Source organism: Enoplosus armatus, chromosome 10, assembly GCF_043641665.1.
Source record: "Enoplosus armatus isolate fEnoArm2 chromosome 10, fEnoArm2.hap1, whole genome shotgun sequence".
Lineage (NCBI taxonomy): Eukaryota > Metazoa > Chordata > Actinopteri > Centrarchiformes > Enoplosidae > Enoplosus > Enoplosus armatus.
The window spans coordinates 212,443-229,699 of record NC_092189.1 but is presented as its reverse complement, the minus strand read 5'-3'; the positions used below and the strand labels follow the sequence as shown (position 1 = coordinate 229,699).

The 17,257-nt window shown below is 48.1% G+C and overlaps 1 protein-coding gene across 1 annotated transcript; it reads right to left on the bottom strand.

Annotated features, from left to right (window-relative positions):
• Positions 1–500: 500 nt before the first annotated feature.
• On the bottom strand, positions 501–15,651 carry pcdh10b (protocadherin 10b). Its single transcript, XM_070913730.1, has 6 exons — positions 13,135–15,651; positions 12,356–12,414; positions 12,064–12,170; positions 3,153–3,369; positions 2,998–3,080; positions 501–520 (listed from the first exon to the last, which is right to left on the bottom strand). The coding sequence occupies exons 1-6, from the start codon at positions 15,649–15,651 to the stop codon at positions 501–503; spliced, it is 3,003 nt and encodes a 1,000-aa protein (XP_070769831.1).
• Between the last annotated feature and the right edge of the window lie 1,606 nt (positions 15,652–17,257).

Genomic DNA, 17,257 nt, shown 5'->3' with positions numbered 1-17,257 from the left:
TCCTCACGTGCTGTAAACAGGCACACGCAGATTGGAAAAAAGGGACGGAGAGAGAGAGAGTCAGTGTCCCTGTTTTTATCTCTCCGTCATCGATATGTCCGTCCTTCCTCCGCCTCCTTCCTCCTCTGTTGGTTTCTCAGTCCTGCTGAGACAATTAGGTCCTCCCGGTAAGGCTACACCCCCCCCCCCCACCACCCCATGTCCGACCGTCTCCTAGTCCCGAGAGTGGGATGCCTCCAAAGCCTGGCAGTGCTCCAAGGAATTCCAGAAAGGAAGGAACTCTCGGTTCCTTAAGGGGTCGTTCCTCATTTCGTTGTGTAGTCGTGTGTGTGTTCTTACTTAAAATGTTTGCTGTTCGAGGAGGGACGAGGGCTGAAGGGGGCGCGGGAGCTGTGGGGGCAATATGGGTCGAAAACTTGATGCTTTTTGATAGTAGCCTTGGTCGTCAAGGAGTGATTGTGCAAAGTCACGCAGTCTCTGGTATGTCCACGCGAAAGGAGCTAGCAAACCCTTTTCCTCGCTGCAAGAAGAAGAGAAAAAGAAAAGGTCTGGTTAGCAGTGTGTGTGTGTGGAGGGGAGGGGGGGGGGGGTGGGTGTTAAGTTTGTCTGAGAGGAATGACAGACAACAAAACAGCAAGAAAAACAGCACTTAAGTGGCCTCATTCACACACAGAATTAGAGGGTTTGCGTATGCACAACAACAAGGGGTGGGAAGTCTCACATCCCTCAGCTGGGCTGCTTCAAATCACACAATCGTGAAATGGGGATTATGGGAATAGTGGCATGGGGGGGGGGGATACATTTAGGACAGCAACAAAAGAGGGAGGCTGAGCTTTAAGTGTAACCTCTCATTCAGTCCTTCATTCATGCGCCCCTCCCCTCCTCTGTCCCCCGCCTTCATGTTGTCTGAGTTTGGTGATGGTAATCACTGGGCTCTGGCTATCATCCCCCACACACACACACACACACACACCCCACCCTGACCCGACCCCAGGCCAGGTCCAGGCCCAGGCCTGCCCCCCTCCCTCCGGGACAAAAGAGTCTCTGTGTATCACTGGCTGATTTGATCAGATTAGGGAGCTTCAGCCTCTTGGTATCATCATTCCATCCCTTCCTCTCCACTCCAACTCCCCCCCCCCACGACTGTTGTTCCCTATTCGCCATTATCCACCCCCACACTCATTAGCATAAGGGCCACAGTGATCTACTTTGCGAGAGGAGCGAGTGGCGGCGTGTTTGTGGGAACGATGTCGGGAGCCCTTCACTTTGGAGAGCTGCATCACAATAGTGATGATAAGCACACCCATGATGACTGCCCGAGCAGATCTCAACACACACAGTGTGTCGTATTAAAGAGGAAAACACACAATTTCTTGACAGTTATTTTCATTGTCGATTAATCTGCCGGTTATCGTTGCGATTAATCGATGAATCTTTCAGTCTATTAAATCAGTGACACCTTCAAATTGCGTCTTTTGTCCGACCGACAGCCCAAAACCCCAAAGGCTCTTAACTAACAGTCGTGAACGACAAAGAAAGAGCAGCACGTTTTAAGAAGCCGGAGCCGGTAAACGTTTTTTTGTTTGGAAAAAAAAAATGACTGAAACCATTCATCGATTATCAGTGGTTGGTTTGAATCAGTTAGTCACAATTAGGCCTCATATCACCACAACAGTTAATACTTGGTTGTTTTCTTTTGATTTCTAATTCTCCATTTTATATTTCGTCACCTCCATACTGCTGAATTACATTATTTGTGATTATTTTTTTTTACCTCTTAGACTCGTAAAGCCCTTTTTTAATTGTCAAAATGTATTATTACTGTATATCTATGACTTCATTAGTTAATTTAACATGCTCTGTTAATCTCATATTCATTTAGATGATGTTGACTAATGCAGCACCACCTTTAAATCCCCCACAACCCGTCTTTTTTTACAGTTTTAATTGCTTGTTTTCCCCATTCCATTGACTTATGCTGCTGCAGTACATAGTTGATGTAATCCCTCATTGTAATCAATACAATCTTGTCACAACCTGCAAGTGGGACACAGTGTGCCAGAACACAGCCTTTTTTTTTTAGAAAGAGAGTAAAAAAAAAGACAAAAAAAACAACAAATAATAAATCCAATGTTCGACACACAATGTTTTGATCTGGGATAAAAAAGAAAACGAATAAGCACAGCAAATGAATAAAACATTAATTAAAAGAAGAAGAAAAAAACGAAGTAAAGCATTCTTCCTGCTGTTCCTAACAGAACGCTTTAAGTGTTTTATGACGGCACTAGAGGGAGGCAGCGGTCTAGATAATTCCAGCTAGCTGCATCAGATGATGAGGGGAAGGGGCCTCTTCAGGCGCTGCTTGACAAAAATTCATAATTAAGCATTATCACCAAATTGCAGTGATTGAGGATGTATCTCTTTGTGGCCTTTTTGAATGAGAGTTTAGAAACAGTTAATTCCTTGATAAATGCGCCTTCTCCCTGCTTTTTTTTTTGTTTTCTCTCCTCAATTATCTAAACTCCAACGCAATGACGTTCCACCGCTTCTTCTTCTCCTTCTTCGCTGCTTGGGCCAGTGTCTCTTACATCACAGCAGCCATAATGACACCGAGCTTCCTTAACGCTAACATCTCCACCCACATCGCAGCGAATGTATCCATCGCCATCGTAATTGCGTTTGGCATGTTTAATTTGGAAAGGCCCGCTGGCCAATTACTGCTGGAGGTTTGTGTGTGTGTGGGGGGGGGGGGGGGGGGGTGAAAGTGTAGGTGAGGGGAAGATAAGATCATCACAGCTGGAGATAATGGAGATGCCTGAGAAAGAGGGAAGAGTTAGTTAAACACTCTGACAGGACAGGGGTCAGACCTGAAATGAATTTCATGCTTCCTTCTGCAGCCAATCCAGGGAGAAAATTAAATTTGGAATCTTTTTTCTTTTTCCACCTAATTCGATCACCCCGATCAGAGAGCGGCCAGAGCGAAAACACAATACTCACTTAAATAAGCTGGGTTATAAGGTGCTCTGGAGCTAGGCAGAAATGCCTCCAGCTCCTGTCTCTCTAGGGAGCCCTGGTGGTGGCTGAGGTGATGGTTTTTGAGAAGGTGGAGGTGGTGGTGGTGGTGGTGGTGGAGGTGTTGGTGACTGAGAGGCGTCTCTTTGCCAAAGGTGGAGAATGACTTATCGGCCATTTGCTCGGGGCTTTCAAATACCTCTGTGTCCGGGACTGAGTCCATGCCGGGCACGTGGAGGTTGCTGCGGTAGTCCGGGCCCTGGCGCCCGTCAGAGGGCACGAAGCTCGGCATCCAGCAGCGGTCGGAGTGGCCCAGGGCCTTACACTCCTCCGTGCAGTTGGAGAACAGATCGGCGCCTGTGGGAGGGAGGAGAAGAGGAAAACACACATAACTCGATCCGACATATTGCAGCCACACATTCACAGTGTATATTTATGCAACCTGCTCTTTGATTTCCTGTTTCACCATCTCAGAATCGCAGTGGAGAGGAAAACCCCTCTGCTAACACACACACACACACACACACACACACTGTGGACTGTGGCTCATGGGACTGCTCTTTACAAAGCAGAACTCTTTAACTCCAGCTAACTGCCAAAGCAGATGTATTATCAAGCAGGCACATGTACTATATTTACAGAACGCACAGAGGCTCTGATATAAGAACCGAGAATCTTATGAGGTACTTTACTTAAATACGGATATGACTACGTGTACTTTATTAATTATTTCCATTTGGGAGATTTTCACCTTTAACATTCACGTTACTACACATCTTGTTGATAGTACATGAGATTTTAAATCAAATATTTTTACATTGTGGTATTAGTACTTTTCCTTTAGTTAGGGATCCGAATATTTCTTCCACCACTGTTCAGCAGCCCTTCGATATGCCCCCCCCCCTTTCCTTTCACATTAGCCAAGCATTTGTTTTTTTTGTTTTTTCTGGAATGTTCTGGAAAATGTCGGCATTGCGGACGGAGCGAAGCCGATCGCCGTTCTGGAAATCAAGCAACAACCATCCCTGACACAAGTTCATTTGCACTGAGAACGGCCGATTTATTTCACTTCTTCTAAGAAATGAACATTTTTTTTCCTGTTAAACAGTAGACGAGTTAAGATGAAGATTTATGGCCTTCAAACTGTTGAGAGACGTATCTTTCTCTTTGCTCAACCACGCAACGTAAACTCGCTACTGCAGTAAGGACATTTATTATTGTTTCATTGCGAATATGGTGATATATATCATTTTGTCATCACGACTGTCCATACTTTTCATTTTATTATGTTGTTCTATTCTGTACACATGACATCTGCTTCCTGTCTGTCCATCCTGGGACAGGGATCCCTCCTCTGCTGCTCTTCCAGGAGTTTCTTCCAATTTTACCCTGTTGAGTTTTTTTCCTGATCCGAATCGAGGATCTAAGGACAGAGAGTGTTGTATTACTGTACAGCCTGTTAAAGCCCCCTTGAAGCAAATTTGCGATTTGCGATATTTGACTCGACTTGAGCGAAAATGATCAATGCATTTTGTAACATACATTTTTTTTGTGGGGGGGGGCACAACTCAACAATTTTTATATATAAATCAAATGACACCTTGTCTATCCTTAGACCCTCTGTATTTCCTCTATAAGGAAAAACACTCCTCCCCAAAAAAACAACCCAAACGGGGGAGAAAAAACAGGAAGAAACCTCCCAGAAAGAGCAACAGAGACAAAAGGGATCCCTCTCCCAGGATGGACAGACAGTAAAACCATACCTTGGAATAATTCCTAACACTAAATAACGCATACATAATGCACAGAGAGTAGCTCCTTTTTGTAAAGGGCATAATTCAAATGCAGTTTGCTTAACTTATATACACACGCCAAGGCTATACAGAGGAGATGTATGTGTACGTCCCTGTTCTCCACACTGATCAACTTTTGGATTTGGGGGGCATTACAAAAAAAAAGACATGACCTAAGTGCCCTGGCAAGTCAACACTCCTTCCTCCTTCAGTGTTTACACACAGAGCGCCTGCGGTACAATGCTATGACCTCCACATATCTTCAATCAGATGCAAAGCATCACAGGTCATTGGATGCCCTGCAGGCATTTCCATGCACCAACATGCGTCTGTAAGAAAGAAAAAAATAATAATAGGTGGGCGGAATTTATATGACACAGCAAGAGCGTGTGCGTGTGTGTGTGTGTGTGTGTTTGCAGGGGTTGAGAGGTAGGTGCAGTCTTCAAAGTCATTCCTGGGCAAACTGCCTGGGCATTGGATTAACCCAAACCACAAGCTTCAATAGTGTTGAATTACACCAGCCTGCCCCCCATCCCAGGCCTTCAGTCCTAGCCTCCCCCCCACCCCCCCCTCCTCTTTTTTAACTAAACCCATTGTCCTCCATGAAAGGTTGGAGGTACAACTGGAAACCAGTTTTGAGTGTGCTCGCTTTCATGCGGAGTAATTACTTGTCGGGTCTTTTGTTTTTTTTTAATTCTCAGCAACCTCACCTTTTTTGTCAGGGAGCAGATTTTAGCGCCAACGTGTAGCCGTGTTCCCCGCAGCTGTTTCACGTGTAAGCCTTAAGCCAAATTGTATTTTCATTGCCCCATATGTTTTTTTCTTTGCAATAGGGCCTAGATCCTGTGTATGCATGTATTGTGAACTCTAAATCCTCTTGTTGTGTGTGTGTGTCTAAGTTGCTGTTTTGGGGGCTACAATCTGAACTGTCCAGCTCGGGCTATCTGCTGCTAATCCTTCTGAACACAGACTGATTAGGCTAAGACTGCTGCCGTCCCAGTAAGCAGAGTGTGTGTGTTTTTTTTGTTGTGCTATGCATCTGTAGCGGTCAGCAAAGGGGGAATTTGCTTTGTTACAAAGCGGATTAATTTGGCTTGCCGTCACCAACAGCTTGGAAAAGTGCCCGGTCTCCTAACAAGAGGGTTTTCTTATTAAATATTAACCAACGTGCCATAAATACACCATCACATTACACTTTAATACGGCCCACTTACACAGGAGGAAACAACTTATTGTATGGCTTTATTGCGGTGGGGGGGGGGCAACCAGAACGCACGCTGGGAGCTGACACACTGTATCAGCACACCTGGACGTGCAGCAGTTCTGGGCAGCAAAAATTGAAGCAACAGAGCTCTGCTTCCTTTGAAGCAACATGGACGCTGTGTTAATTCTCAAAATGGGAGCCCGGAAATGTGGCATTTAGAGTCTGTCAGAGAGATAACACACACACACACTCGCAGAGAGAGAGAGAGAGAGAGAGAGAAAGAGAGGAAGAAAGACAGACAGAAGGATAGAGGGAGAGTCATTTTTAGCCACGAACCCAGATCAAGACATCCCGATATTTCTTGACATTTTGGGCAAAATTAGATGTTCCCTTGGCACATTAGACAGCCTCTATTGGATCAGGAGGATAAAAAAAGGTAAAGAAAATTGTTGTTGTCAGCTGTAAAATGGAACCCTTTGCGCCCCCCCCCCCCCCCAACACACACATACACACACACACAGCCAGAGCCATGCTCAAGATGTGAATAAAAGTTGCGGGGGGATTAATGACCTTGTCTCTCCACTATGTAGCTCTCCTGACAACTTATTTTTCTCATGAGCAAACAGCCAGTGTGAGTTACGAGACTTCACTCAGTCCCCCCTACCCCACGTCCCACGTGGGACGAAAATGGCATCAACACAAGTCAAAAATAAACAGGAGAGGCCCGGCAACAGACAGAAGGGGGGGGGGGGTCGTTTCTTCCCGAGGCCTCTCGCCTTACCATTCCGCGCAGCGACGACAGAGGGGCACAGACGCAGAGTCTCGATAATAACCTTCATTTGGTAATTGGTATGCAGAGGTCTGAAAAAAAATGAATTACTGATCAGCGAGCTGTTACCGCGGTGATAACGTGAACGGCGGGCCTGAGGAGGAATTCATCACGGCAGTGGGGAGAGGTGGAAGCAGTGGTGGTGGTGGGGGGGAAGTAGAAAAGTGGATAAGCCCCTCAACTCAATCTTCTACCAAGTGCGTGACATTGGCTGTGTTGATAATATGTACTTTGCAAATGTAGCCGGGCTGGAAATGGGGTCCCCAAGGGAGGATGTGCCCATCACAGTATAGAATGTACATATAGAGTGACCTTTAACACTCAGCACTCGTGCTACAGAACTCTACTACCAAAAAAAAACACACTTCTAGTGGAAAGTGCCAGAAAAGCTCCTAAGTGGACCTTGCAGTTCAGATGTCGTCGTTGACAAAGTGCCATTAATCTTCCCATACGGGCTTCTGGGACTGAGTTTAATAAGGATCCCAAAACACTGAAGTAAGAAATGAGCCAAATCTTCAGTTTCTTGATGATCAGAAAATCAACCCGTGACCAGCTTTCGTAACTGATTCATCGTGTTAAGTAAGCTGGTTGCAGTTCCTGCTGTGTGAAGATTTACTAAAGTACTGTACTTAAGTATAGGGCTGCAGCGAGCGATTATTTTGCTTATCGATTAGTCTGCCGATTGCTGCCCAAAGTGACGCCTTCAAATTGCTTCTTTTGGTCGGGCCGAGAGTCCAAACGGCCAAAGACTCTTCATTTACCGTCGTGAACGACAAAGACGAAGCGGCTAATCCTCACATTTCAGAGGCTGGAGCCGGCACATGTTTAGCTTGAGAAATGGCTGACGCGACTGATCCATGATCAAAATAGTTGGCGACTAATTTTTTTTCGATCGAGCGGTTGATTCGGCCACTCAATACCGATACTGTGTGCACTGTGAATGTGATGATGCATTGCTGTGGACAAAACCGACTAGCTGCAGCATTCAAATGATTTCAAATGCTGCTTACATGTCGCGCGTAGTAGGTGCTATGTGATCTGTCATGCTGCCACGGTAACCTCCACTTGCTTCTTAGCCAATCACAGCACAGTAGATAACCCGTTTCCTCTCACATACAAATGAATCATAATTCTCCTCCATACTGCACATATACAGCAGGTTGACATATACACAGACCGTAAAACAAAATATGTATATATAATAGTGATATGTTTCCACTTTCAGCCAGATATATGGAGTAAGATGAAACTCTACATGCATCTATTTTCCCTCTCACAAATATACATGAGTGGAAACATGAGAGTGTATTTGTATTTGTTTCACAGTATGATATTTCTATTCTTCTGTGTACGTCTTCCACCACTGTCATTCATTATAAACTGCATCCCTCCAGGCTTTTTGACCGTTGGTCAGACAGAATCAGCTCTCGCTACGTGACGCCATTACTTCGGGCACTGTGTGACGCCCATTTCTTATCGCTCTTGACATTTTACAGGCGATTAAGCACTCGTGAAAATAAGCATGCTGTTTCACGCCGTTTTCCACAGTAGCATCATGGACCTGAGACTAGTACTTTACAACAATTTGTTAAATAGCAGCAGCAGCAGCAGCTTCAGTACGTGTAATGCTAAATACAATATTTATGCCTTTCTCATCCCAACACATCGCATCCAAAAGCTGAAGCTACTTGGCCGTCAAAGTGCATCGTAGCTGCTGCAATAACGCATATCTGCAGAGTGTAATGGAACACAGTGTGCACTCTGAATCCTGCCTTTGACCTTTACTGCAAATCCTCCCCTCTCTCTCTCTCTCTCCTACACACACTCTGTCACTCTCCACCAAGACTGACAAAGAATCTTGCACACATGCACACATATTGGGCCCAAACAGATCTGTATTTACCCCCACCCACCCCCCAAAAAAAAGAAAAATTGTAAGAGGTATATGTCTGGACTCTCTGTGACTCTCTAAGTGCGTCCTCCTTGATGAAGGCATAAAGCCCTAAAGCAGCAACGGCAACGCAGCCAGCAGCAGGGAAAAACTAAATAAATAAATATATCGTGTAGTTGTCAAAAATACACCACCACTATGGTAAAACGGTTATAAAAAAAATAAATAAAAAAGAGACGGGACAATGAGGGCAAACAGCGCCCATCCTGCTCCTGTGAAGCCTTTGCCAACAGTGCACCAACCAATGTGTAATGCTAATGCATTGATTCATAGTTCAACAAATGTAGCCCCCCCGACTGATGTATTCATGAAGTCACCTGTCAAAGCCACGGCGAGGAGAGGCTAATGCGCTGCCGTGATGGATGACACGGCATGCGTTTACTTAACATTAGCATTTATTAAACACCGGCGCGGCTCTCGAGTGTACCCTTGCCGCTGACAAACTCAATTAGTACACTGAGAGTAAAGCCTGCATTGTGAAGACACCAACAATAGCAGGACGCTAAGCCACACTATCAATTATCCTAATCAAACAAACGTTCAATGCATAGCAAATAATCTGTTTTAGAAGGCACTGAGCTGCCCCGGATCGCCGGAAAACAACTGTATCCCTGTTTGCCACGCCAAGGGTACTCTCGTGCGCTGGGCCTGCCAACACACTCGAAATTGGCCAGAAGTGATGCAGTTGTGAACTTAAAAACCTCAACACCTTTTTGTGGTACCAGCTGAAATTCAAACACGAGTCGAGTAGTGAAAGTTGCCATCAAATGTGCGTGTGAGACTGCCACTGTTGTCGTCTTATTCTTTCATCAGATACTTCCTGATCTCTTGTGCCTAGACAACATTCAACATAGCAAAACACGGGATCCACGGTACCAAAAGCTAGTGTTTTTAATGTCAGATCAGATTCACCCTCATACTTCCTGATTTTGAATTTAAATCAGGTCATTCCTGACGTCTTTTTACACCGTTTTATTCATGCAGAGTTCTAGAGCTCTCAACTTTTTATCATTTAAGATTGGCCTCTTTTGTTAATTGTGAAAAATAGGGCGTGGGTGTTGAACTGCGAGGCTTTCTTTGGTAGTGCCTGAGACAAAAATATCAAAAAACTGTTAAGTGAGGAGAGCTGGAATCAAACGTCTAGTCTGATTCTGAAATCTTGTTTCCGAGGCTCGATATCTGACTGCCCTGCAAAAAAAAAAAAGCCCCATTGTATGAGTTATTAGTATGTGGTAATTTGATTCATTGACTAATATAACCTGAAATGGAAAAGGACGGAAGGAAACTCCAGCATCATTAGCTAATATCTCCACCCTCTCCTGTAGATATATATATATATATATATATATATATATATATATATATATATAGTCTTATTGATTTTTTTTATCAGATCAATTTTATTTATAGGAAAAGTTCTCGTGTTTGGACAACATCTAACAATCTCTTGTTAAATGATGATAAAGGGTTTATATTCCTCAAAGTAAGGCATCCAAAAAAAAAAGTTATCCCTTTTGGTAATGACGCCAAACTCAGGTGTATGAAATTCAAATGACACCCCCGCCCTACTTGTATAAAAGAAGTGTGACTGTTTATAACAGTGTGAACTCTGGCTGGCGAATGCTGACGCACTCAAAATAGGACGACTCCGTCCACTGGAGGCGGCTGTCTGGCTCCGTCCCGATTATTAAACGGGTGAAACAACTCAGTGTGCCTCTGTTTACTGAGGACTAGGTGCGTTGCCCGTCCAGGCCGACCAGAGCGACGGTGCAAGTGGGCAGGCGAGCCCTGTTTGGCAGGGGCGAGGGGGCCCCTGCTGCGGCTGACCAGACGTGATGACGGGCTCCGTCCGCGGAGGGGGCCCGCACCAAAGAAAGCTCTGCTGCAGAATGAAGACATAAAAGCGGGCATTCATAACTCAGCGGGGCCCTATTGTGTGAGCTCAGATGGGTTCCTCTTGGGAGAGGAAGATTAAAAAGAGTTGGGGGGGGTGGTAATGGAAGAATGTGGTCAGGGGAGGGAAACGGTATGCGGCCAAGGGGGGGGGGGGGGGGGTCTGAGAATAACTGCGCAAATGAGTGCATTAATTAATTTAATGAACGAATGAATCGCCTGTTTTGTTTGTCCGCGGCCGCAACCTATTTGGTCCGCTTCCCAGCGCTCCGGTCCTCATTAAAAAGCCTGCCACGTCTCGTCGTGTGGTCTCCAGCACCAAGTGACCGAGCTCGCAGGGAGAGAGGGCTCCTCGTTAACACCGCTACACATTTACAGAAACAGTGCCCGGGGGGGTTCGCTTTCTGCCCGCCGACATTAAACTATCACGTGTCACAAAACATAGAAACAAATATTAAGGGACGAGATTCCACTGGAGGGGCGAGCACTGGGAGGCAGCTCACGGGGGAACAGGGATCTGATTCTGCTACCAGCCATTACACGCTTTCTTTTCTTCTTCTTCAATTTTTTTAGGAGATGACAGGAACTCACTAGCCACGGTGTCACTACAGAGAAACCGCAACGTCTCAAAGCACACCGTCAGCACAAAAGCTGATTGTTGGACACACACCGAAACGCCTCCAGTGATGCTGACTCCAGCCGTGTGTGTGATGCTAGCCCTTATTGAAAGGGCCCATATTGTAGAAAGTGAGATCTCCATGTCCTTGTTGGATTATAAAGCAGGTCTCGGTGCTGTATAAATACTGTGAAAGTATCAAAACACTCCACGGAGAAATACACACAGCCCGTATTGACACACTCAGGTCGTGATGTCATAACTAGACAGTCACTGCACCCCCAGGCACAGCACGCCCACCAAGCACAGGGACAAGCTCATCCACCGCCTGTCGAAAAGAGTAGTCCTGTGCAGAGCGGTCGAACAACTTCAAGTTTTTGGAGGTTGTTCAGTTTGTCTAAAACGGCTTGTTTCAGACAGAGGGTGAACTGAATGGCTGCATGAAGGGCCAGCAGAAGATACATAAGGACTTTTTTGAACTGTGGATCATGCAAAGCTGCTCTTGTGGAGTCCCAGAATAAAAATATACAACTGAAACGAGCATGACATGGGACCTTTAAAATGAGCTTTCATTCTTCCACCCTTCAACTCGCACTGGAGAGATTAGCAGCAATCTGCTCCTGGACCCACACCGCATAGTAACCATATGCTAATCAGCAAAGCCTATACTCCAGTCCTACACAAGCCAGAAAGCCATCGACCCCCCCCCCCCCCCCCCCGCCCTGTGCATTGTCATACACAAGTCGCAGCAAAGGCAGCTCTTACCGGTGGAGTGGCCTCGGTTGGTGGCGTCGTGGTCGCTGTCGCCCTGCTCGCTGTCCCCGTGGCCGCTGTCTTTGGAGCTGACCAGGTCTGCCTCCTGGAACGCCGAACTGAAAACCGAAAGAGAACATTAAATCAAAGCCTTACTTACCTACTTACTTACTTATATTTGACTGTTTTTAACCCCCCCTTTTTCTAATCTTTCTGATCCTATCTCATTATCGCAGTAGGATGGATGGAGGTCGACAGGTACAAGAGGTTTATCACAGGTGGGTAGGACTCTCTCCATATTTACCTGTTGACACGTCTTGGCCTGTCAACCAGGTAGCTGAGTTCAGCTCGCTGGTGTTTGGTCTGAAAGAGAAGGGGGCAGTTTTCAGTTTGTGTGTGTAAATGTGTGTGCGTGTGTGTGTGTCGAGTACAAAAGCAAAACCACCAATCGAGCCAGAAAATGACGCAACCCCACACAGTTCCATGTTGATGTTAGCCATGACATGAGTTACACATGTGCACTATTACATATCTAATGAGGAGTGTGTGTGTGTGTGTGTGTGTGTGTGTGTGTGTGTGCGTGTTTGAGGAGTGTGTGTTCCACCTATCCAGGCTAGCACAGCCTTAGAGCATCTGTTTTTTTTTTCTAGGGCAAATTCAGCAACATTGTGACCAGTAATATGAACGCTGTACACACACACACACACACTATGCACCCCCACCCCCCGGTCTGCTAAAAGCAACATGTCTGCAACTGGTAGTCATAATCATTGTGTTTGCTTTTAATGCCTTTCCTGAGATCAGTCAGAGGACGCCAGTGTGCGTGTCAGCACTCAATTACAGCCATTTGTATGATCTGGCATGCCACTGGACTGGGGGGCAAAACAAAAAATGTAGGAAATGGAAATGGGCTCCTGTATGACACACATTCTGTATCTGTCATGTGGGGATGCTTTTAAGTTGTATCAAACAGGCAGGCTTCGTGTGTCTGGGGGGGGGGGGGGCTGCGTGTTAATCGGGTTTTTGGACATGCTGGGGGTCTCTGGATGGAAGGATGGGTTCAGCTACAGGCATGACTCTTACCTCGTTTGATAAAATGCTGCCGTTTGATATGATGTCAGGCTGCTGGTCTGTGTACCCTGTCACTATGGCCCCGCACGGGTTGTGATCGGTGTCTGTGCTCCTAGACGGACTACACGGCTTTAGGAACATGAGGTCGGTTTTGGCAGACTCTGGAGTCAGACATACCTGGTAGCAATAGTTCTGGTTTTGGTGGTGGGAGCCGAAGCTCCCTGATTCCTCCACGGGGACCTGAGCCGTGCCGGCCCCGCTGACGTTGCCGGCGCTTTGCACCAGCATGATATCCGACTTGCTCAGCTTTTTCTTGCGGGCCCGGCCCTGCCGCGAGCAGCACGAGCTGCAGCCCAGGCAGCAGTCGCTGCTCAGGCAGGTGTAAATGTTTAGCTTTTTGTCCTTCTGGCAGCGCACGGCCAGCACGATCATGACCAGGAGGAAGATGAAGGAGACGGAGCCCAGGGCAATGATGAGGATGAGGGTGAGGTCCAGGGTGCCGTCTTTGGCCTTGGCGTTGCCACCCCGGTCCCCGCCACCGCCGCGGCCCTCAGCCACGCTGTCCACCAGCACCACCAGCACGCTGGCGCTGGAGGACAGCGGCGGCTGGCCGTGGTCTCTCACCTCAATCAGCAGGTCGTACAGCTGGTGGGGGTCTCGCTTCGCCGACACCCGCCTCGCCGTCCGCAGCTCACCCGTCCTCCAGTCCATCCGGAACATGCCGTTCTCGTTCCCCCTCTGGATGCTGTAGGACAGCCGGGCATTCTCACCGTCATCCGAGTCCATGGCCACGATGCGGGTCACCAGGTAGCCCGGCTCGGCCGACCGAGGCAGGGGCTCCTTGGCTGTGCCGTTCTTCCCCAGGGGGGACAGCACCAGAGGGGCATTGTCATTCTGGTCCACGATGATGACTTTGACTGTAGCGTTGGAGGAGAGCTCCGGGTTGCCCGCGTCTCTCGCATGGACCATGAATGTGAAATCCTTCAGCTGCTCATAGTCAAAGGACCTGAGTGCGTACAGATAGCCCGTCTCCTCATTGATGGACACGTAGGTTTTGACTGACATGCCCTGGATGTCACACTCTAATATGGAGTAGCTGATGAGGGCATTCTGCCCGACGTCCGGGTCCAGGGCCGTCACAGCGTGTATGTACGCCCCTGGCACATTATTCTCGGTCACATACACATCATAAATGGGCTGAGTAAATGTGGGCGCGTTGTCGTTCTCGTCCGACACCTGGACTCGAATGGACTTACTGGTGGCGAGTGAGGGCGTCCCTTTGTCCCGCGCGACCACCGTGACGGAGTAAGAGTCCACCTGCTCCCGGTTCAACGGCCCGTCGGTTACTACGGTGAAATAATTCCTAAAGGAGGACTTCAATTTGAACGGGACGTCGCCGAGGATTTCCACGTGGATCTGTCCGTTCTCCTCCGCGTCCCGGTCCGTCACGCTCAGCAGCGCGATAACGGTGCCGGGGGCCGCCTTTTCGCTCACCGACTCCGTGACGGTGCTGAAGGTGATCTCCGGCGCGTTGTCGTTCAAGTCGATGACTTTGACCAGCACCTTGCAGTGAGCGGGCACGGCATTGGGCCCCAGGTCCTTGGCTTGGACGAAGATCTGATACAGGCTGCTCTCCTCGAAGTCCACCTCTCCGCGCACCTCGATGCGCCCGGTGCGCGGGTCTATGCTGAACAGGTCCTTTACGCGGGTGGAGATGTGGTTGCTGAAGGAATAGACTATTTCCCCATTCAGCCCCTCGTCCAGGTCGGTGGCATTCAGCTGTATGACCAGTGTACCGGCCGGTGCGTTCTCCGTGAGGCTCACCGTGTAGACGGGCTGGTCAAACACGGGCACGTTATCATTCGAGTCCAGCACTTTAACCACAAGCAGCGCGGTGCCAGTCCGGGGTGGCTGACCGCCGTCCACCGCGGTCAGCACGTACCTGTGCGCCGCCTGCTGCTCCCGGTCCAGTGGCTTCTCCAGGACTAGCTCCGCGAACTTGTTTCCGTCCGTTTGGGTCTGCACGTCCAGGTAGAAGTAGTTGTTAGTGGTGATATCATACGTGCGTAAAGCGTTCGAGCCCACGTCCGGGTCGAAAGCGCTCTCCAGGGGGAAACGGGTGCCCGGAGTGGCGCTCTCTGAGATCTCCACCGTGATGTCTGTCTCCGGAAAGCTGGGCGGGTTGTCGTTAATGTCCACCACCTCGATTTCGACCCGAAACAGCTCCAGCGGGTTCTCCAGGAACACCTCCATGTTGAGCTGGCAGCTGGCGCTCTGCTTGCAGATCTGTTCCCGGTCGATTTTGTCGTTAACGAACAGGACGCCATTCTCCAGGTTCACCTCCAGGTACGGCGACCGAGAGCTCGGCACCACCTGGAAGCGGCGGGAGGCCAGCTTGGTAAGGTCCAGCCCCAGGTCCTCGGCGATATTCCCCACCAAGGTGCCGTGGTCCGCCTCCTCCGGCACTGAGTAGCGTATCTGAGAGAGCACTCCATCCGCGATGCACAGGACAATCAAAAGCACAATCATCGCCGGAAAAACAAGTGCACTTGGGTAAAAAAAAAAAAGTTTATAAACCGTGTTATCCCCTGTTAACGGGCAAAATGTCAATTTCCATTACCCATTTCAGTCGGAATGCAGACGTCTCCAAAAATGCGTAAAAGTCTCCAAATAAATGTGTAAGGCGGTCCGGAGAAATGCGTCTCATTTAAAAGAGACGCAGTTTGGATTTTTCCTTTAAAATCAGTTTTAATGATTGCAGAATCTTTTTTTCATTTTGTTGTTGTTGTTTGTTTTTTCCTCCGCTGTCTTTTCAGACGCGTCCCGCAGAAGCCACGGCGCACATTACAGCGAAGGCGCGGTGCTGCCGGAGAGATGAAACCTTCCGGAAAGGAGCTTGGAGGGGGAGGAAGAAATCATAATCCATAAAAGGAGAATAAGAGACACATTTTCTCTTCTGTGACGGCCCCTAATCAGAAAATAACACTTGTCCTCTTTGTGTTTTTTTTCTCGGCTGTCTCCTCTTGGCACCCTGCTCCCTCACTGCGGTCCCCTCCACTCCACTCTCCACTGACGCTGTTCACTCAACTATTTGCTTCTCTCTCTCTCTCTCTCTCTCTCTCTCTCTCTCTCTCTCCACATAGCGCCTCCCCCTTTCCCAGCCCCGCGGCTACAAGTCACGCTGAGAGCTCTCTCCCGATTCGACGGCGGGGTTGCCTGTCAACGTCCGCCCGGCCCACGTCTCCCTCGCCGCTCCTCTATCTCTCTTTACCTCCCTCTCTGAGCTCCGGACTGGCTTCTCTCTCGGATACCTGACGCAAAACAAACAAACAAAAAAACAGGGGAGGGATGGAGAACGACAAGGCCGGACGTTTATGGCTTTAACCCCTCAGCCACCGAGTCCTGATCGCGCCCCACATCCTCTAATGAACCCAACGTGTGGTCAGACTCAGTGGGGGTCATGTTGGCTTTGGTGGCAGGGCCTGCGCGAGACTACGGATAGACCGGGCGGACCGGGTTAATGCATGCAAATGTTGTGATATGTATGCGGGGAATCATTTGCCATTCATGTGCTGCGTCTCAAGGATGTGCGCTATAATTACACCCAGTAGTGGCAACGTTATTAACTCTCCTCCAGCCACACAGCGAGAGAGGCAGGGAGAACGGCACATCCACGGACCTCATACGACCCCTTGCGGTGTAAATGCAAACCAGAGTCTTAATTCACGTCAGTGGCCCTGTATCGCCTGTCAAATGATGTTTAGCATAATTTTCTGGTTATGGCGACACCGCAGGGACAGTTGCTTTATGTGTGGATCAGTGAGTGGACGGAGAGTGACGATGGTTGGAGGTGTGAAGCTTAAAGATGGTTGGATGCAGTAAATCAGGACAATCGACCTTTTTTTTCTGTGAGAGCAGCAAACCTCTGGGACTTTCTTCAGGAAATAAAGAACAACGCAGGATACAGTATTTTATCAACCAGGTTTATTTGTCACATGTAATCATGAAAGGCACACTCCCAGTGAAATGTAGGGCTAAGCCTTATTCCTCTGTCCCGTTTCCACTCGGAACAGTCTCCCTCTTACCCTTTTTCCATTTACAAATAGGGCTAAGTAAAATAAAATAATAATAATCA

Coding starts and splice junctions, on each gene's coding strand:
- pcdh10b (XM_070913730.1), bottom strand. CDS start 15,651: ATGATTGTGCTTTTGATTGTCCTGTGCATCGCGGATGGAGTGCTCTCT. Junction 12,415..13,134: donor GCAGCATTTTATCAAACGAG/GTAAGAGTCATG, acceptor CTTCTCTTTCAG/ACCAAACACCAGCGAGCTGA. Junction 12,171..12,355: donor AGGCCAAGACGTGTCAACAG/GTAAATATGGAG, acceptor TTCGGTTTTCAG/TTCGGCGTTCCAGGAGGCAG.